The 21992-nt window shown below is 35.6% G+C and overlaps 1 protein-coding gene across 1 annotated transcript in view; it reads right to left on the bottom strand.

Annotated features, from left to right (window-relative positions):
* ALDH1A1 (aldehyde dehydrogenase 1 family member A1) overlaps nt 1-21992 on the bottom strand; it is a 50329-nt gene that overhangs the window by 1037 nt on the left and 27300 nt on the right. Inside the window, exons 5-14 of the mRNA XM_032676169.1 lie at nt 20850-20990; nt 17772-17901; nt 16666-16727; nt 14593-14721; nt 12040-12153; nt 9815-9917; nt 9090-9274; nt 5836-6000; nt 3789-3946; nt 1721-1795 (exon numbers count right to left, since the gene is read on the bottom strand). Coding sequence (XP_032532060.1) covers nt 1721-1795; nt 3789-3946; nt 5836-6000; nt 9090-9274; nt 9815-9917; nt 12040-12153; nt 14593-14721; nt 16666-16727; nt 17772-17901; nt 20850-20990 — 1262 coding nt within the window. The remainder of the gene's footprint in view (nt 1-1720; nt 1796-3788; nt 3947-5835; nt 6001-9089; nt 9275-9814; nt 9918-12039; nt 12154-14592; nt 14722-16665; nt 16728-17771; nt 17902-20849; nt 20991-21992) is intronic.

Genomic DNA, 21992 nt, shown 5'->3' with positions numbered 1-21992 from the left:
AACTCTCAGACAGTGAAAAAAACTTTAATATTTCACATGTTTTAGCATGATTCACCTTTACATTTTCAATGATGAGTTGAAGCTTGTTTGTATACCTAGATATTTGACATCTGACACAGACAAACTAGACATAACTGATTGCTTTACAGAACATAGATTTGCTACAGTATAAAGTTCTGCCGTTCTCACTACCATGTTACTAGATAGGAATATAGGCAAAACAGAAGTCTCTCCCCCTTGTACTAGGGGAATATGTTTACTGGATTCCCTTATTTTTTGAAGAGGCATTCTGTTAGTATGTGACATTCAGTAGTTTAATTCATAATGGTATTATCATTCCAAGAATTATACAGGGAATTTAATTCTGGGGTTCAAGGAAGTGGCTTGACAGTGAGTTCCTAATTATTTCAGTACAGCTGTTTCACACATACTTCTGCCTCTCCGAAAATTGACTGCTGTATATTTACAATTTTTTTTCCAAACACACATCTATCTGGTGATAATTCTATCCTTGTCCTTTAGCAGGAATATTTTTATTGGTCTGATAATTGTGACTTTGAACCAAAAAACTTAGTTAGCACAAAAGCTTAACTCCTTCCAAATGCACTGTTATAGAAAATATTTTTGATAGTCTCTTATTGTTTTTCTGTTATTTCCAGCGAATGAATTCAAAAAATATTTCTGCTAAAGACTGTAATTCAGAATTGATTATGTCCAGTTTTTTGGCACCCACCAAATGCAAACCAGTATTTGATAATAATGGTCTAAATTATTGCATTTTTCCATTTTGCAGTTTTCTAAAGCTCTCAGCATTGACTTGAGTCCATTTCCTTTGAAGCTAGCAGGAGCTTTGCCATAAGGAGCAGACTGTGTCCAGTGATGAGCAAGTATGAAAATACTAGTCTTTATCTCTTAAAAAAATACATAAAAAGAAGCTCTGAAGCACCTCACCTACATATATATTTTTTAATTACTTCTATCATTCATTAAAATTTTTGTGCATTTGTCTAAATAAAAAGGAAAGCTTACAAGTATTGATTTTTAGTTATGGCTTTAAAAATAATTTTTTGTTCCTATATATTTGGCATTTTTAACAAAGGACAAATAAAGGTAAGACAGAATATGATTCAAGTGGAAACTGGTCTAAAACTTAGAGGTTTGAAAAAATTTGATTAGATTATAATTTTTGTATAATACTCCACTTCTATTTTGGGAAAAAAACAAAGGTCCAAAGACTACAGAGGACTGTTTTCATCATAACTTTTGACCAAGCTGGCATGTACTGTAAAAACATTGCTGTCACAAGGCTTTAACTGCAAACTCTTGTTTAAATCTAGGATTTTGAAAAGTCTCTTCTTTTCTAAAACCTAGCATGTGAAGGGGATATCACAAACTACACACATATATATCTTCATGAAAATGACAGTTTCTCTATACATGCAAAAACTGTAAACCAAAACCAAAATGGTCAGTTTTGCTTATCAGTAGATTGCAAGCTTCTAAAACCAGTAATTTTGAAAAAGGGTGTATCTTAACAATTTTCTTATTTGTGGAGGAATTGTTTGGTTCATATTGCCTCTGACAACCTGAAGCCTCTAAATACTAGCCTAATGTGACAAAATCTCAAACTGGATATCCTAGTTATGCATATTTAAAGTTGGGGTTTGGAATTTCATTTTGTAGTTCCTGTGAATCTACATTTTTAAAAGCATTTACTTACATTTCTCGTCCATTTCCTGACATCTTAAAACCTCCAAAAGGACACTGAGCAGACACTGCACTGTAACAGTTAACCCTGGAAGAACAGAAAAATTACTTTTGATAGTGTGAAGAAACTTTTTTCACTTCTGAAAAATCAATGTTTTTTCTGTCAACTGTAAGAAACCTATGGTGATAGTCACAAACTAGAACTAAGTAATATATTTGCAAAAATAAATGTAGTTTAAGGTTCAGAGAAATTAAGCATTAAAACCAACTACAGTTATAAGCAGGGTAATAATACTCATGAAGGGTCTTCAAGCAGAGTGATCATCATACCTTTCTCTGATAGCCTCAATAAAACTCCTAACTCGTACATCAGCTCTCAAACAAAACACTAGCCAAAGCTAAGTCTTCTGCAGGTCCACTTCTTATTGATAAACTCATGATAGCTTCAGTATATGTTTAGGAAGTTTTGTTTGATTCTACTCAGTTAAACCATGTTCTGTATTGTAGTTGAGAACAAGATACAATGAGTAAGAAAAAAACTTCACAGGGGAATTGTAAGTATGAAGAATTTTGGCAGAATATGCATCCTGCTTCCTGACTGAGAAGCTCTTTTTGTCTTATAACCTTGTCAAATCAAATATTCTCTATTTACATATTTTATAATCTCTTCTGCCAGTCTACTGGTTTCAACAGAAGAGATTCTGTTCATAGTTAAGGATTCCTAGAACACCAATCATGTAAGAGCAAAACCCAAAGATGCTACCTCTGTTTGAAACTTTCTTCCATATAAAGAATAACAACCCCTAAGTCAAAACTGTTAACTTATTTTTAGAAAGTATCTGTTTTTAGGTCACAGGACCTGGGCAGGAATTTTTGCTGGTTGCAAATGCTTTCAGATAAAATGTAAATTGGGCACAGGTTTTGCATTCAAGTAAAACTGGTTGTTCTCCTTCTGATGCATTGAAATAATTGTAGGGAAAAACAGGTCTTTGTCAGTGATAGTGTCTAGACTCAGTCTGCTATGCCTCCAAGCTTTCACTCTTGTATCTCTTATCCTTTTATTTTCCAGCTCTATGTAGGTTGCCTCTTCTTTTCCATTGCTGGAAATAGTTGGCCTTGTAGCAGTTCTCCCTCAGCCTGTGTTTCCTTCCTTTGTTCAATCACATTTTATCAATTTTTTCCATTACAGATGGATGCTCTGCCCAGGCTAATGGCCACAGAACTTCAGATAACTAATTTCTTTACACAATACCGAAAACCACCCCCATAAATTATGTATTCACAGAATCACAGAATATTCTGAGTTGGAAGGGACTCACAAGGATCATCGAGTCTAACTCCTGGCCCTGCACAGAACCATCCCCAAGAGTCACATTATGTGTCTGAGAGCATTGTCCAAATACTTCTTGAACTTTGGCAGTCTTGGTGTTGTGACCACTTCCCCAGAAAGCCTATTCCAGTGCCCAGCCATCCTCTGGATGAAGAACCTTTTTCTAATATGCAACCTAAATCTACTCTGACACAACTTCAGGCCATTCCCTCAGGTCTGTCACTGGTCACCACAGAGAAGAGATCAGTGCCTGCCCCTCCTCTTCCCCTCATGAAGAAGTTGTGGACTGCAATAAGGTCTCCCCTCAGTCTCCTCTTCTCCAGGCTGCACAGATTAAGTGACCTCAGCCACTGCTCATACGACTTCCCCTCAAGGCCCTTCACCACCTTTGCTCCCTTCCTTTGCATGCTCTCTATTAATTTATCCCCAGATCCTGAACATAAAGAAAGAGGGCACTCTCACTGTATTTTTTTGTTGTTTCCTTTCCTTTTTAGCAAGCCAATTTCCTTTTTTAGACTAAGTTTACAGGCCAGTTGTGTGAAGACTTTCAAGACATAAGTATTTAATAGCACATTAAGTAGGGAAAGGTGAGGGGAGGAGATACAGAAGAGGATGGCAATGATCCACCTCTACAAAGATGACAAGGAATAAATATAAAAATATACTACCCAAAAAAGTGTGAAAATGTCCTACAATCAGTGCCATTGACACCTGCAGATCTAAAGGAAGAATTTAAAAAAGCATGACTTACCATACTGTTCCAGCCTGAAGAGCGGCTGCAAATGTCAATGCTTTATCAATGTCTTTGGTAAAAACTGCTGCTGCTAAACCATACGTAGTATTATTTGCTCTCTTGATTACTTCATCTATAGTTTTAAACTTCATGATTTGTTGAACAGGTCCAAATATCTGTATCAAACACATGTAAGCTTTTAAAGTGGACTAGAATAACTTACTATTTTAAGTAATTTATATTTATTAAATTTACGTCTATTAGATGGTTTTGTTCCTGAATTCATTCAGCCAAGACTGTATATTTCAGGAAAAATTTCTAAAAAATACTATAAATTCACATAAAGATTTTTGAAGTATGATGTAAATCAAGATAGCCTATTATAAAATGATTAAAAAAAAAATAAATAAATTATGAAAACAAATAACAAAGATTAAAAGACTCCCACCATAAAGGTAGCTAACATGGTGTCACACTCTGCTAGATATCTATACCGGTTACCAACAAATGGGTGTTTTCTTGGCAAACTCTAGTTTTAAAGCTGAGAAAGACATGCAATTTTTCTTCACCTAAATTTTCTATTAGACTTTTATCTCTGTAGGTAGCTGCACAATTGGGAATGCACTTCAAGTGGAACAACTAATTCTGCTTTCCATATGGGTGTTAGGTGAGAAAATAGTCCTTCAGGTTCCACTTTCCTGCTGCCATCACTCGGTGTTCTCAGCCAGAGGTGCCCACGCCCACCGCAATATGCCAAGACTGTGTAGTGTGAGGGGATATTACCACATCCAATTACTTCTATTCCAACAGATTGTGAGCTTTCTACCTGACTGAGTTTTAATGTTAGTTTCTAACTAGTGTTGCAAGAGTTGATTTACATAGGTCAGAAAACCACTGAACATTCCCCTACTATTCAAACTGTGAGCTTCAAAACTTGGATATTCTTTAAATTGTCTTGGCTATCTGGGGTTTCATTTTTCCTTACACTTAAAATAATGTGAGAAGCAGTCGTTTTACTGCTGACCAAAGAGAAACTAAGAGAGCAGCAAAAAATCTGTGTGGTTTCTTACCTGACTCCTGGGTGGCAGAAACAATCCAAATTCTGTCTCATGGATCTCTCTCCTGTTTTACAGCTTTCTTGTCACAATTAACTCTAGCTGTTGTGGTGTTCATTTTAACTAGGGCTGTTGACTCGTGGTGGAGGTACTAGGTATGTTCATCAGATTGCATCAGTAGTATTGTTGGCTTTGTAAAGCAACAGTTAGGAGGATTTTGAAGGACCTTTTTTTATGAAGAAGTATAATGGACACCAATTGCAGCCCAGTTGCAGCAGTTATTAATCAAGATGAATATAAAAAAACACAGAGAAGAGGTCATGACTGGACTTTGAGGCTGTGTTTACAAAGCTAGCTGACATAGCAGCTCTGCACTCCTAACTCTCTGCTGTTCCTTGCAGATTTTCACTGATGCCATGGCACTGTCACCTCAGTTGGGTCAGTAAAAGATTCTTCAGTCATGTGTAGACACACTTGCAAACTGATCTAAGTTAAATAACTCCACAGAGGCAAAACTCTGATGTACAGTAATCGCCACCAACAACAGGCATGTGGAAACACAAATCAACTAGTTTCTCATGTTACAAAGTAGCTGCCTGGTGCATGTTATGTCCAAACACTAAATTAAGTGGCTCCCTAGGCAGTGTAAATTGTTCACAAGCTCTACCTCCACTGTTTGCTTCTCTGTTACTGGTCACTGTGATGCTGGTACGTGACACATAGACAGTATGGGCTGATGTAAATAATCCAAACCTCAGCATTTATCTGCTTCCACCGTAAACAGGAGACTTTGTTGGCAGGCCAGTCTCATACTCCTCTCCCTCACCACAACCAAGTTGGTGAAATGGGGATCAAAAAGCAACAAAGGCACTTTAAGCACCACCAAGATGGAACAACAGACTTAATGAGAGCATTTTATGTCATTGCTTGACCTTCTAAATGAGTATTTTGTACAGACATTTAAATAGAAAACCTTCAGTGAGAGAACAGATGGCTAAAAATTTATTTACCTCTTCTTTGGCGATGCGCATATCATCAGTAACATTAGAAAAAACTGTGGGCTGGATGAAGTAACCCTTGTCTCCCCATGGACCTCCCCCACATTCCAGTTTGGCTCCTTCTTTTTTCCCACTCTCGATTAGCTCCAGGATTTTTTTAAACTGCTCCTTGTCAATCTAAACGAAAAGATATTTCAGGGATGAAAACAGCACATGCTGATAACAGTTGGTGTTCTAACTCACTAACTTAAACTTAACAACATTCCAGCTTTGTTCAATTACATGTGTGGAAGTGGAACAGGTAGAGAGCACTGCTAATATTCTTGTCACTAACTTCTCAAAAATTTGCAGGCTTTTCTCAAATATACCAATAATCAGAAATTTTGACATAGGAGAATGAGGTTTAGAGGGACAAAATTAATATGTCTTATACTTCTCAGTACTCTTGCCAACCAGAAACGGTTCATCAAAACAAAAATTGCTGGGCTTGACTCTGAAAAAATAATGGAGGGCTTGATCTAGCCAGCAAAACCCTTCTGTCCTTCCTCAGGTCTAGTAGATTGGCCATACTGCTTTCCTAAAATATTAGAGGAAGATAAAAACCAACTATTAAATATAATTTAAATTCAATGTTATTTTTTAATTCATTCTGATTTATTAGTGGAATAAAGACAAATACACTTGTCATTTGAGAAACATAGATGACAAATTGTTTATAATATGAAGCCAATCTCTGCCCTTCCATTCACTCAGGCTTACCAACAAATTCAATATATGCCAAGTATATTGCAGTTTAGTTCTATAGTTTGGCAAAATGCATGGTCTTAATCTGGAAAAAAAGTTTATGGTGACAGTACAACAAGTGCTTATATTTCTCTAACTCCTTCCAGTTTGCTGTGACAAAATGGATAAAAACAAATAGTGTAAATGAGGATTAGAAACAGATAACACATTGTTTTCTCTCCTCTAAGGTCCAAATCCACCAATCACCCTTCAGGCCTGAAGGGAAGTTGTGCACAAGATAACATGTATGTCAAAAAAACCTTAATGATAAAGCTTGTTTGGTAAATGCCTCTAACATTCTCTTTTTTTTTTCTTTCTTTGCTCCATTTTCATGATTCTTTCCTTCATTATTTCAGACTTCAGTCCTTCAAGTACTAGCTCATGAAGATACTGAGATTACTTCCAGAGTGACTCTTGCACAGATTATTCTTCTCTGTGATCATGCACATCAGTCAGCAGAGCAGAGTAGGTGTGTATCTTATTCTCTTATTTGTGCAATAAAAATGTTGAGTTTCAGTCTGAGCAACAAGTTTTACTATGGTCTTAGAACACCACAATATTTTCAAAGGTTCTGGGGAATTCTGGACTCATATTAGACTAAACAGCTATTTAAATAAAGCTGTGATAAAAGTTTATAGCTATAAGGATATGGATTTATAAGGAGATGACTTTTAGTTCACTACACTCTCTTTGTCATTTTACTTTCAAAGAAATGTTTGCCTTACTGGATGCTGAAGACATAAAATTTCTGCTACCCTGGTGACCACATAAACATCTTGGAGAGAAAACAAGGTTTATATGATACAGCTCATATTGTCAGTCCTTCCTTTGTTATTATCATCATTATTTTTCTTAATAATGCATATATAGAATCTTTTGAATTCCAGTAGGGCTTTGGACTCTGCTTTGGTGTCCAACGTGCACAGTGTTACTCAAACTTGCTGTCTAGGGCAGGTGCTGCCCCAGAGGGCCTGTGAACTGGACAAGTATGTCTTTTTCTCTATGGCAAGACATCACAGTGAATAGGCCTGATACAGGCTATCAGTTTTTGTTTCTAGGAACAATCAGTCAAAGCACAAGCAATTTGAAGACAAAGAGAGATATTTAACATAATTACCGCAAAAGAAACTACACTCAAACCACAATTTTCCATTAAATGGGGTCATACCAGTTCTAAAAGCAGTAACTTTGCTAATCTGTAAAACCGTTAAGTTTCTGCTAAAGTTTACTAAGAAGAAAAATAAGTCAATAATTGCAAATGATGAGACTAGAGGAGAAAAAAATCTTTGTATTCTTTAAAATGTTTTCATTTTTGCTTTTTCACATTTAACCTTCCTTATTTTTTTAGTAGAAGTTTACTTACATGTCTCATTTAAATTGTTAGCATTAATTTCAAACTCAGTAAAGACACAATAACTTGATAGAAGATCTCTGTTAATTTTATATTAGCTGTACAACAGACACTTGGAATTCACTTGATAGAAGATCTCTGTTAATTTTATATTAGCTGTACAACAGACACTTGGAATTCACTTGTTTGAACCTTCCTGCCCTTGGACTTTTAAAATTTATTCAGATGAATCTATTATCTTGTATCAAAACATATTGCAGGAAAATAAAATAGTATCCTTCCTTAGTATTTTTAAATTTCCCAAATCTTGTGTGGCTTGGAATGTGTTTTTTTCCAATTTACTTAGTGTCTTTTATTACATAAAATGACTGTGATAACCAATGAAGAATACGTTATACTATCAAATGTGTGGGAGTTACTTTGTCTCCAACTTTTTCCTTCCTCTAAAACAGTTATTTTATTCTGTGATAATCAAATGTACACATAATAGCTCTGCCTGCAGTATAAGCTGATATGGAAATAAGACTAGATGAAAACTAACTTAACGATGATCTGATGTGATCCACTGAATTCACAACATTGTGATAACCATACTTATTAATGTTGCATTTTAGCATTCATTTGATGGGGAAAGTATTGGCATAACCTTTTAACAAAAGCAGGAAGAAATAATAAACTGTTGTATTTAAATAGTGTAATATTCTAAAACTGAGAGCAGTATAATGAAGGTCTAGGACCTTGAAAAAGGGGGAAAGACACTAAAAGTCTTATTTTCTCAAGCTAGTCACTTACAGTGGCACTATTTGAATATGTAGTTAGCAAGCTCAAACATGACATGGGTGATTGTAATGCACTTTTACAGCTGATGCATTGGAGGTTTCTCAGAGCAGTTACATTTTTTATAATTGTTCTCCTCACTAATAAAAGGAACTAGAAAAGAGAAGGAGACCTCACCCTTTGGTTTATGATAGTGTTGTAAACAACAATCTCTCCAGTTTCTTCCTCCTCGTCCTCTAGACTATCCACTAGAAAACCATACTTAGCCTTGAAAGTACTGCAACAATAGGTTTAGAAGCACATTAAATTGCAATGTTGTGACATAATTATGGTGGAAACATGTAACATTACTTACTTGAGGGCCTTGCTGTACACCAGGCAACAGAGGATTCCCAAGAGTATACTTCTTTGCTCTTTCAATGCTTCGGCGAACAAACTCGTCATAAATAGGCTCTTCCACAAAAATCCTAGATCCTGCTATACAACACTGTCCCTGGTGATAGAACACACCAATATGTGCAAATTCCACCGCAGTGTCCACTGCAAAGAAACGCAGAGTTCATCAGATCATAAACACAAATTGTCACATCATAAATTCTTTACTAAGCTTTGTCACTGCATTTCATTTCCCTTTTTAGCACTTTTTATTTTTATGATCCTTTAAACCATGTACTTATGTCCAAACTACTCTTATCAAGGGCAGCATGGTACACCTAGTTAAACACACATTAAACTGTTCTACGTGAAATGTAGATCCAACGTTATTTGTCGTGTCAGCAGTAGCAAGAGGAGTATTTAGCTAGAAATTTAATAAACCTGTATAAATCTGCTTTTGGTTCTGCATTCATATTGCATTAGCATGATCATTACATTAAGGGTGGACAGGTTGTCAGAGATCCATACCTATTCAGGAACCATCAGGTTTTGGTGGCAATCTAACTTAAAACTATGGCATGACCAGAAAACATTAAAAGTTACTCAAACAATTAAAAATTACTTGAAACAATTTACTGACAGAGAAAAGAAGAAGAGAATTAAATTTGCAATAGTAGTAGTTTATATAAGAAAATTGCTACTAACAGTCTGCATCCGCAAATATAATGTTAGGACTTTTTCCTCCAAGTTCCAAGGTAACTCTCTTCAGATTGCTCTTTCCGGCTGCCTCTTTAATCAGTTTGCCAACCTAGAAGGTAGGGAGAGGACAGCTTCATCTCAAAAAGGTTATAATGACCTCAAAAACTTCTCTGACTTACTCAGAAGTGAAAATCCATCCACAGTTATCTACTATCCCAGTGACAAAATGAAAAATAAATTAAAAAAAATTGAAGAGTCAGGGTGCAGGTGACTTGTAGCCTGTGAATCAGAACTGTTTTCTAGAACAGTTTCCCCCTGTATACATTCATATTGTTGCCTAAAGATCAAGGAGAAAAAACTCACAAGGCAAATTTAGTATAGATAAGATATCGAGCAGGTCTTTAATGAAGGCATTCTGGTGCAAGGAGTACAAAAGTGCTCACACCCATGTCCAAGGGTTCCACAATTTATGGTCTGATCCAAGAACTATCTGCCCCCAGATCCTCCCCAAACCTGCCCCCCTGGCATGCCTCCCCAGAAATTGAGTTGGACATCCTAAGACCCCTTTCTTCCTCATCCTCCTCTTCTTCACAGCACGTACTGTCTTTGGAGCTTCTCTGAGGTGCAGGGTTGAAGGTTGCTTTGACTATGATGCTACCTTGTTGTTCAGGCCTGGGATGCATATGCGCTTAAACAGAATGTGTTTACTATAGTTGTGCCTTGAAAGGAGCCTAAACAAGCCTAAAAAATTTAGAAAATTCTGTATGAAATAGGGGAATAGGGTTTGGTGAGTGTTAACTACTATTCTAAAGGGCAACAGACTACATAGCCACATTAAAATCTACAAAAAGCTAAAAATCCTAAAAATCCTGAGGCATCAATGTTAACTGCTTTTTGGGTTACCATCACTATACTGGCATGTGTCTGTAACCTAAAGTAGGCACTGATTTCTGCTCCGCCTGTTGCTCCCATTAGGTTGAAGTTTCTCTGTTTTATACATGGAAAAGCCCTCTGATGCAAAAAGATGTATGAAAGAATCTACATTGCCTGTATGGACACTTCCTTGTTCCAATTTCTCCCTTAAAAGAAAGAAGAGGAGGAAATGGATACTGTGAGGTAGAACCCCTATGCCACTTCTTTCTACTGGTGACATAATTTAAGGAACTACTTACTATGAGTAGCCCTGGAAAAACTGTGAAGGAAAAACATGCTTGTAGCTCTTGTGGCTTTGGTCTCTGACTGCCTGTGTATAAAATTCCTCCCTCTGTTAACCTTCCTGCCATCATTTCTCATTGTTAAATTGCACTGCCAGTAGAGGACTGTCACCAAAATCTATAAATACACCCTTGGGTCCATATGCCTTTGGAGGGTCATGGGGCACTGGGAATTGTAATTGTTACTGCCTATTGGGAACATCTGTGGGATATTTCTTGTATGTCTGGGGTTTGGGTTGCTTTCTTTTCCCATTACTTCAGAGCTAAAGGTTTCTAAGAGTAAACATAGCTCTTGCACTCAATGTGTACTGATCCCTGACAAAAGGGAATGATATTTATCTTTGGAGTCTATATCCAAGAAGTTAAGAGACCAGATGGCAGCTTTTCCATTTAGCATGCAAGCAGACAGGCAATATAATGAACTGTATTAAGGGTACAGCTATATAATGCCTGCAAAGAGAAATCTTCAATTATATCACTCACAGTTCTTCAGGGTGAAGGTTAGGGAAAATTAACAGTGACCTTTCTTTTAATTATTAAACTAATACATATCCAAATACTCTTCTAAGACCACCCAGATGATCCTAAGTATCATTGAAATATCAAAAAGCCATCACCTCATCTAAGTGTGTGCAGAACCAGGAATGAGATTTCTTAGATACCTTCCTGCCATCCTGTTGTTATTAAAATTAAAGGGAACAGAGCTTCTTAAAAAAAGGTGCAAACTATGTTATGAAAATGTTCTGTTTTAAATGCATTAGACTTCAAATAGCCTTGGTATACTAGAACCTAGTTATCTCATTGACTGCCTTTGTTTGAAGGGCTTACCAGCAATAGCAAATACTGTAAATATGTTTAAAGTTAACAATAACCAACAAATCATTAAACAGAATTTGTTTAACAAACCATCAGTCTAAAGAAAGATGAGAGTTAAAATAATTACATAGAACAAGTTAAGACATTAGGAATCAGAGGGGTACATTTCCTGCTTATATTTTCTTGTGTTCATTACAGTACCTCTGTAGAGCCTGTGAAAGCTACTTTATCTATATCCATGTGGTGAGAAACTGCTGCTCCAGCAGTGGGTCCAAAGCCTGGCACGATGTTCACAACTCCAGGTGGAAATCCTGCCTGAATTAGAAGAAAGAACTCTGTAAATTTGGGGAAGGATAATGACTAGAAGAATATGTCTCTGGCAGTTTTACTTCCCTTCTCCAACCATCTTTCTCAGCCATACATTTATTCTCAGCCCTACATCCCCAATTGTTTTAATTCTCACAGTATTTATGCCCTTTTAGTTCTTTGTTGGTACCATTTCCAAAGAAATACTTTTTTTTTTCTTTTCTCAGTCAGTTGTGCAAAGAAAGACTGCTTATTTTCATGTCTGCTTGATTAAAGCTGTTTAAATCAACATGTGTACTTACTGACTTCTGCACGTTGACAAATATGCTAGATGGAATTTAATTAACGATCTGCTGACTAAAATTCTATTAAGAAGAATGATGGAAATACTACTTCAAACTCAATGTCTTTACTTGTTCCTCTGGATGTAGGTTGAAAGTAGAGTGGGCAACATGACAGTTTACAGCAAAAAAGAGGCAGATCAGCTACCAAGTATGAAAAAGCAGGTCACCTGAGATATGCACACTTTTAATATCCTGCACATTTTTTATGGAAATAGACTTTTCTTTTTGTTCAAATCTATGATTTCCCTTCAATCCTGTATTAGTTATGTTCCATTCATAAGCAAAATGAGCTATTTTCTTCCAGCAGGTTGTCAGGCAAACTCCAAGGATGTGTGAAGTGTAGCTGGATTTTTTGTCAGCAGCTATGGGATCTTAATGGCACTTGCAGAGCAGACATTGAATTAAAATACTAAAAAGATTCATCTGCTGCGTTATCACTTAAATGAGTCTCTTTGTAGCATCAAACAGGACTTCGATATTACATGCCAACTTTTCAATTTTTATTTGGAAAATGGTGAATTTCAGGTGGTGAGTTGCAGCTCCTAAAACTTAATGTCCTGTGTTATTAACACCAGTGTTACTTTTATTCTACCAATTTTTATTCCTGACAATTTCACGCTCAGATGCACTCTCTCCGTGTTTGTTATGCTCATTTAATATTCGAGATTAATATTTACCCTGAAATGGATGAGGCAATGAGGTTCCTTTAATTTGCTTAGCATTGTATTTCATACTTAATTTGTAAAGAAAAGTAAGAAGAGTAATTTTTTATGGAACTAATTCACACTGTGTCACTTTGAACATTTAATTTTCATGTTTGTTTTAGAAGCTCTTCTCTGTATATTAAAAAGGGAGACTTGCGAGGGTTGTTAAGAACTATAGTGAAGATTACCAAAAGTGATAATATTTTTTTTAATGTGGACACTTGAGAAGTAGAAAGTTAAATTAGACCTTCAGCTATTTTCACAAGTCTAAAGCAGCTACTGAAGTGATGACTGTCAGAGATTTGGCTCCAACTTTGTGTGTATAATCGGATACCGATCACATTCCCACTTATGAGTATTCTTTTCAGGAAATCAGAATATCAGAATAGATAGTTCACTAAAGTGATAGGAGAATTGAGTTACTTTCCCTGTAAAGTTACTTTTTTCGGAGACATATACTTTCTGATACTTATTGTTAAAAATTAATAGGGAAGGTGTCTCTAATATTTTTTAGTGCAATTCCTCGTCCCCAATGTTATCTAATAGCATTTACTATGTGATGCAATAACAGCAGGACTTGGGTCAATCCTGATAGTCATTTAGTTTCTGTGTAATATTAATACATAATCGGTCAGTATGCTCTGCTGAATCATTGTTTTGAAACAGATAACAAAATGTGCCGAGTCATTTCCATTAAAACTCTGCAAGGTTACTGCCCTGGTGATTATTGACATCTGTGCCAACTTTTGAAACATGTTAGATTATATTTGTTGATTTTATTGGGAAGAAAGCTAAACTATTTAACTATTCTCTTTGAGTGTTTGCTGGCCTGGGCACCATGTTTAACTTGAGACACAGAAGAAACTAACACGCTCTCGTGTTCGAGAGAACAAAGAGTATTCTCACAGTTTCTGTGTGAAGAGAGTTCACAGGTTTGGCAGCACTCACTAGTTCGATTTTACAGCTCCTTGTTAATAATAAACCCAGGTTGATGAAGACTTTGTTCAATTAAAAAAAAAAAAAGGCTGTACAAACAGGTTCTTCTCTGTGATAACTATACTAATAAAGTCCTTACCACCCACATCCATGAGTTCTTGCTTCCTTTTGACTTTGAAAGGTACTGTGCTTTTGTAATACAAATATATTTTTGAAAGAATGGAGTTTTCTAAATGGCTGTTGTGGGGTTTTGTATGTGTGTACTAGGCTGAAAGACATGCATACTTTTGCCCTAGATTGTCTTCACTGGTTTACAGTAAGGCAAGTTCCACAGTACAAGGCTAGGCATGCATTGAAAAATACTGGCAGAGGCCAGCCTGATTATATTACCTCTGTGGCATTTCAGCTGCAGTATACTCTTACATTTCTGAGAATGGCAAGTAACTTTGTTGTTTATGACTTACCTCTTTAATTAAGGATCCCATGTAAAGGGCAGTGAGTGGAGTTTGTTCTGCTGGTTTGACAACCACGGTGTTTCCACAACAAAGGGCAGGGGCAATCTTCCACATGAACATAACCAGTGGGAAGTTCCACTGAAAGACAGATGAGAAAGTGTATCCGATTTCTAATACATCGCCAAAATGCCTCAGCTTTTCTTGTTATAATAGTGCAAATTGTCAACTAGGTGTTGAACACTTTGTTGAACTCCTTTCAGAATGAAGATATTTTGAAAAAGCAACTGGCAAACCACATAACACAAAGACCAGTGATTTTTGTATATGTAAGTACAGGGGATCAAAGGTACTAGTTAAAAGCTCAAGAAGCAGTTAAGTGTACTCCCCTAACAGCCTTACAGACAGTTGTTGAATTAGTGGTACAATTGGGAGTTTTGCTATTGTAAATGATCACATCCCTCATTAATTCAGTTTTCTAAGGGAGGCAAGGTAATAACAAATAGTGCTACCCTGTCCCTCTTCCCTGGAAGTTTCAATGGTGGTTATTGGTTGTGGTCAGTCCAGACAGACTGCAGAGCAGCTGACTGCTTTGGACCCTGTGTTCTGCAGTGTGAGGGATAATGTGACCAGTATAAAAACTCTTTGCCCCTTTAAACATATTTCTAATAGTTTGGGAAACATTGAGTCCACGAGCCTCAGCTCATAAGACATCTTTATAAATGGGAAAAAAGGCAGTTAAGAGCTCCCAATTGTATCAAAAAGGCTTGGAGGAATATACATGCAACTATTCTTTTTCTCTGTCCTTGTCTCATTTCAGTCTCACCATATCAGCAAAAATAGTGGGAGCATAAATAACACAAACTGAGGAATTACAGGATTTTCTGAATATTCATTATTAAAGTAGGATTGTGTGAGAGGAAGGAAATGGAATGTGGTTTGCAACATTCACATAGTCCTCAAAATTTTACTTTATGTGGAAACCTCCAACTTGGTGGTTCTTTTTTTAGTGAAGAGAAAATTAAGACATACTCAGAAATCCTTGAACATTTTATTGGGGAAGGCAGTGTTTGTACTAAGTGCTGTTTATATTTCCTGTATGTAATTTTATTAAAATGTTCACATCTAGTGTTTATAGTTCTTTAGCTTATCTTAACTGAGTGTTTTACTTGAAATATTTTGTGGCTGACCTATAAGAGAATCTAAACCATCAGTTTCCTAGCTCTCCTAGAGACTGGATCCAAACTATCCCAGCGATGTTCTCCAAATCAATGTGGTGGTATAAAGGGATAGCAAATCTTCAAGCTCAACTGAAAGACATCAGGAACCTGTGTGGGACTCACATGTTTGAGCAAACCTAATAGGCAAGGTGAGTATTTCAGAATCTGTTAAGTTGTCAGGCAGGTCGGGTGAGACTGCTCACAACTACCATATGCAAAGAGGTGCTTCGATTAGGAGCGTCTAGTGCATGCAACTGTTTTCACAGGCACCCACTAAAACTGTATCGACCTCACAAATAAATTTTAAAGTAGAGTTCTTCAAGGCTGGCTTTTTGAATCTTTGCTTAAAATAAATGACTTCAAAACTGGGAGTTTAGGCATGCCAAACAGGAGCTTATTGGACACATTCTTTGTGTTGTTAGTTGTACCACCACTATGGTGTTGATGTTGAGTCTTAGCTGTAATTAAAAATCCATCTGTCTGGAAGCTACATGAAGCAGAATAGATATTTTAGGTCTTAAACAGCTTATTGTTGATAGGCTGTAAATATTACACTCTCTTACATGTTTGTTTCTAATTCTTTCATTTCCTACAAAACATAATTTCATCTTTCAAACTATTCTGTCAATCTTTTGAAATTTATTTCCCCTCGATATACAGGGAGGAGGGAGACAAGGTTGAACCAGGCTGACTCATCAAAAATTGTGTTGCAGAATTTGGGTACTCAGGATAGCCTTTATCTTTCAGGATCTGAAAATTTCTGGTTAGTAATTTTTCACAAATGCACTTGCATAGACAAAATTTCAAAAGCATTTCCACTTGTAACAAGGAATATTTGTGTTTTACATAAATAGTTGCAACTTACAGGAATAATTTGGCCACACACACCAATAGGCTCATGTCTTGTAAATGTAAAAAAGTTTCCATCTATGGGACAAAGAAATAATTAGACATGCAGACAAAGCATTTGTGAGAGATAGTTAAATCAGAAAGATGATAAAGTTGGATACAAAACTTAGCTGGACACAATTTTACTTATAAATGATATTTTCAAAATTTTAACTATGAAAAGATCCATAAAGCACATCTGGATTCAATGCCTACTTTCTTCGTCCAAGGTTTTTTTTATGACTGACTTTTTGCAGTGATAACCCTCCTTCTCAATGCAGTATGCACAGCACACCAATGAGCATTCTTAATTTCTTTTTTCTTTTATCGCCTTTTTTTGTTTCAGAAAGTGCTCTTTTAAATCCTAGGTACATATCAGACATTTTTTAATATCAGGTCTCAGCTTAAATCAAATCCATTAAGTATAAAGTTCTCTTTGATTCAAACAAACATGTGCTCCGTTAAGCCTAGTATAGAGATCTACGTGATGCAAAAAAAGTTGGAAGTATTTATCACTCCAGTTTTCCTTAATTCCTTCTTTATTACCATTCTTTGCTTTGTCCTTCTGAGAAAAGGTGGCTTGAGAGACAATGTTTTCACAGAGCTGCATAATGGGAAAGGGAATGGAGTGAAATTTGAGCAAAATACTCTTTCCTTCTTCCTATCTCTTAGTACTTACTCTTCCTAGTACATTATCCAGAATCTGAAACAAATATTACTTCTTTGTGCTAATTTTAGCTTTAATAAGCAAATATCTGGTTTTCACTACTGTAGTCTTGCATAAACTATAAATTTCTATGCAAAAGTACACTACAGGTTTCTGAGATATACATACAGGTTAAATTTATTGGTCAATAAACAATACTGGTTAGTAGTGTATAGAACAAGAAATAAATGTGAAGAACTGCACTAAATGTTTAAACTGAAAACTATGATAAATCTTTAATAACCTATATTAAAAACTATCTAAAACATTTTCCATTTGAGATATTTTCTGTGTAGCACAACTTTTAGATAAAAGTCAGTTATTTACAGCTCTCATTTGCTTCAGTTCTGTACTTTTGTTATCTCAAAAATACTCACCCATTGGAACAGTACGCCCATGGATTTTATCAGCCCAGCCTGCGCAATAGCGTAATGATTTGATACAGGCACCTAAGTCCATTAGGTAGGCAGTGGAAAAGAGTTTCCCACCATTAATGGCTTCCATTGTCTGCAATTAAAAAGTTAATATCAAATACTGATAATGGTTCTTATGCTTGTACTTTGTCATTTAGCTTTTGGTAGTTCAGGTTGAGGATTTTTGTCTTTAGTACAAACATTTAGATTAATTCCACTCTGAAGGACACAGTATTTGAAAAACTTAAGATAGCAATTTACAAGTGAGAAATTTTCATGATGGTTTATTTGTCTGGAGCTATGCAGGTAGCATTATCATGGCAAATTTGTAATGGTAAGACGTACTGAAAAAACAATAACATTTCTCCCATCTGAATCAGTTACACTGTTCTAGTTTATATTAAATATTCTGCAAGCATAGGTCAAGAGATCAGGTAGGACTCTGTGCAAGTAACTGATGCAAATAAAATGAGTGGTCTTCCTCGCATATCAGCAAGAAGACTCAAATCATGGCATATAATACCATAACATATATATATATTTACACAGAGGAGACTCTCTTTTATTGGCTAACTACCAACTGAGTGATCTAATTGGTCTTATTTGAAGCTAAACCTGACTCTCCATGCCAGGCAGATATAAACTTTTACAATAATGATCAGTAAATATTCATTCAATGTCTATAACTCTTCAGTGGGCCAGTTCTGCTCCACCCACAGAAACACCAGCACTAAATAGGGTTGATTTCCAGCCAAATCCAAGGAGTGTGGTTTGGATTAAGGCCATTTCCATACCCCTAATTATTGGGACATCTAGTTAAAGACCACATGCAGTTCTTAAATAGTGTCAGTATCTTTTTGGCACCCCTAATTTTTTTTTCCCTAGTTTTCCAAAACAGAGACACTGAGGACCTCCAACTTTGTTAACAATCCTGTTATGACATTCAGTAGCAAAAACCCAGACTATGGTTTCACAATCTAATCAGGTCTTAGAAATATATTTTTCTTTTCCAAATTTGTTGGGGTTCTTTATCATTTCAGGTTGGATCTACAGACTGATCCTTTAAGAACAGTTTTTCAAAAATAGTGCCCCAGTGAAGTCTACAGTTTTAGTTGACTGGACACTTTTCAGATATCATACTTGGGAAGAGAACAGAACAAACAGAGAAGACAGCAATTTTTGATGGCTTTCTGCAACAAGGAACTGATTAAATGAGATATGCCCTTGCCGTTCCAGGCAATATGTCTGGCGCTGTTTTGTTCTGTTTGGAAATGGGAGAAAATTATTCCCTGTCCTCAAACTTATGAATCTTCTAGCTTTCAACTTCACAACAGACTGAAACATAAGAAACACAATTCTCAGTGGCTTTTTCAGTCCCCTGCTTTGACTTATTGTTCCATTCACCTGTCTGTAGGGCTGCTGAGCCTCTGAAACATGTTATCATTAAGCAAAACAGTAAAACAGAGTAATTTCAGCCTGGTTAGATGCATGAACACAGGACAATACCTCTGCAATGAGCTTTTGGGATCTATTTTGATCTCTAGTGTACTCTAGGGCTAGAGATATAGTGATCTCTAGGGTTATTTGTTATTCTGTAGTACTAGTTTTGCAGGTAGGATAAGCTGTGAGTGGAGAAAATCTCCCTTCACTTTGATGAAGTCTGGAAAGCAGTTCATTCAAACATACCTTATCTAAAAGGGGAAAGGAGTAAGTCAGTAAGATGTAAGAAATATAAACAAAGTCAGTAAATTAGAAACTAGGGAGGGACCTCAGAGAAAAGCAATACTTTCATTTTATGAAAATGGCAAATGGGAACAAAAACTAACTCAATGTTTTTTCCTGTAGAAAAAAAAATATTATTATATCTTCATCCTCTTTGAATTTATAATGCCTTAGGCTCTACAATAAAGGAACAAATGCCGGCTTATTCAATATTTAATTGACAAGGGGATGTACTTTCCTATTAAAAATGTACCTCTCCTATAATTTTGTCTCTCTTATCTCAAATAAATCTAGCATTGTAAAAGATGTAAGTTCCAGCCACCCGAGATTTCTCCTGAGAAACTATAGTACAGTCATAAGGACATATAATGGGCAATAGATGCTTTGTAGGTTTTATATATTTGAAGGTTTAAATTTTATGAGCTTATCAACAGTATGGTTTATGGCTGATGGCTAAATACTTCAAACTGTAGCTGGATCAATCTGAGTGATAATACTTCTTCTCTTTAAATTTTTTACACCATTGTCAGAAAACCAGTATTCATCTTCAGTGCAAACAATAATCCTGCCTAAATTTTAATTTCAGAATGTTCTTGAAATAGCATCATATGTGGTACTTAAAACAAGGGGAGGGATGCATTTCTATTTTACATGTTATTTCTTGACTTAGTTCACTATCTGTAGGTGGGGGCGTTACAACTTAAGTGTTTGCTGTTAGGTGTAGTAAAATAGCCAATACATAGTACTTGGTAAAGACAGGACATCATTCCCTACCCCTCATGTTCTTCTTCCCTTTAAATAATTCATTGATGCCTTTGGTTTTGATTAAGCTTTATCACTTATTACCAGTTTCAAATTGGAGTTAATGAAGGACCAGTGGTAATGAAATATATAGCAAAAAAATTCAAAATTTCTCCCCGTTCTGACTTGTATCATCTGTAAGCACTGAACCAGGCTTTGAGTTTAGGCTTTGATTCAGGCTTTGATTTGTGTTTAGGCCTCTGTTCTGACTTTGGTGTAGAAAAATGTTAACCATGTGATCTATGTTAGTATGTCCTTAAGAATCACCAATTCAAATTACTGTGATTGTAGGTAGTTTAAGTATCACTTTAAAGTGATCAAATACTCAAGTACATTTTGGATTTGGGATGTTAATAGGTCAGAGTACAACACAGCTTACTGTGGACATTTTGCTGTAGAGATGAAAAACAAATATTAAGAAAGTGTGACTTTCCAAAAGGTAGGCACATTACATTTCCTTATATCTTTCTTTAAATCAGGACTTTTGTCCCATTTTTTTTGTTCACATATCATACTCACAGCTAAAATCAGCCGATCTCTTTCAACTAAATCAGCTAGTTTGTTCAAGAGCCTTCCTCGCTCCGAAGCATCCATTGTACGCCAGGGTGACCCAAGCTCAAAAGCCTTTCTAGCTGCTTTAACTGCCTTGTCTATATCCTCCTGTGGGGAAAAAAGAGAAACTTTTAAAATCAGTAATTGATTCTATCATCAGTCCTTTTGGCTGTTACTTATGTGAAATTTAACTTGAAATTTAATTTAAATTTTAAATAAGAGAAACCAAGACCAATCTAATAAAAATTGGTACAGTAATTTTAAATGTGTGGGTTATTTTTTTTTTCAAACACTTCTGTTGCTATCTCAGCAATGTGAAATTGTATGAGAAACAGGTGGTCGGTTCTCAATGCTTCTAAAATAAAAGTATATTAAGGAACTCTATTTTTAAAATTTATGTTTTCAAGCCCTTTTCATACAACAAAAAATTACACTGGTGATACAATTTATTCTCTTTTATTTAGAAAGAGATGCCCAAATCTGCAAGTTAAATGTTTAATTATTTATCATCTAAAACTATTTAGTGATGTAGTGAAGACCAGGTTAGAAAAATCTATGCTTTAGGATGTTTCATAAAATGAACACAAATTTATTATTGAGGAAGACAAATTAATACATTTATTTTGTGAAGATTTAAGAAAAATGTATGTTTAAAATTATTTTGAAAATTAAAAAAAGCACCAGGTTTAAAATGCTAAGCTTAAATATTTTGAAATCTAAACATTGTCTTTGAATATGTCAGCTAGTTTGTCAGTCCATTAATAGTTTTTATAGCATATTTTGTTATTTATCATTTGGCTTTCACTGTAGAAGGAAAATCCATGATGACTTCTGTGTAACTATTCTGTGCAAATGGTGTTCCAGGATTTAAAAAAAAAAAAAAAAATTAAAAATCTCTTGTGAGAAGGTTTTAGTACTTGGAATTCTCCTATATTTCATAACTCTTGTAAAACTTTACCCGGGAAAACAATGACATAAAAAAAATATTTATTCTAGATTTTTTTTGTTAGAAATGAAAAACAAATTTCCAGGAAAAAAAAAAAAAGAAAAAAAAAGAGGTTTCTGTGCATGTCACATTTCCCTGAGAAATTTGTGTGCAATGTTTGAAGA

This window comes from Chiroxiphia lanceolata, chromosome Z (assembly GCF_009829145.1).
Source record: "Chiroxiphia lanceolata isolate bChiLan1 chromosome Z, bChiLan1.pri, whole genome shotgun sequence".
Lineage (NCBI taxonomy): Eukaryota > Metazoa > Chordata > Aves > Passeriformes > Pipridae > Chiroxiphia > Chiroxiphia lanceolata.
This window is presented reverse-complemented; position numbering and strand designations above follow the sequence as displayed.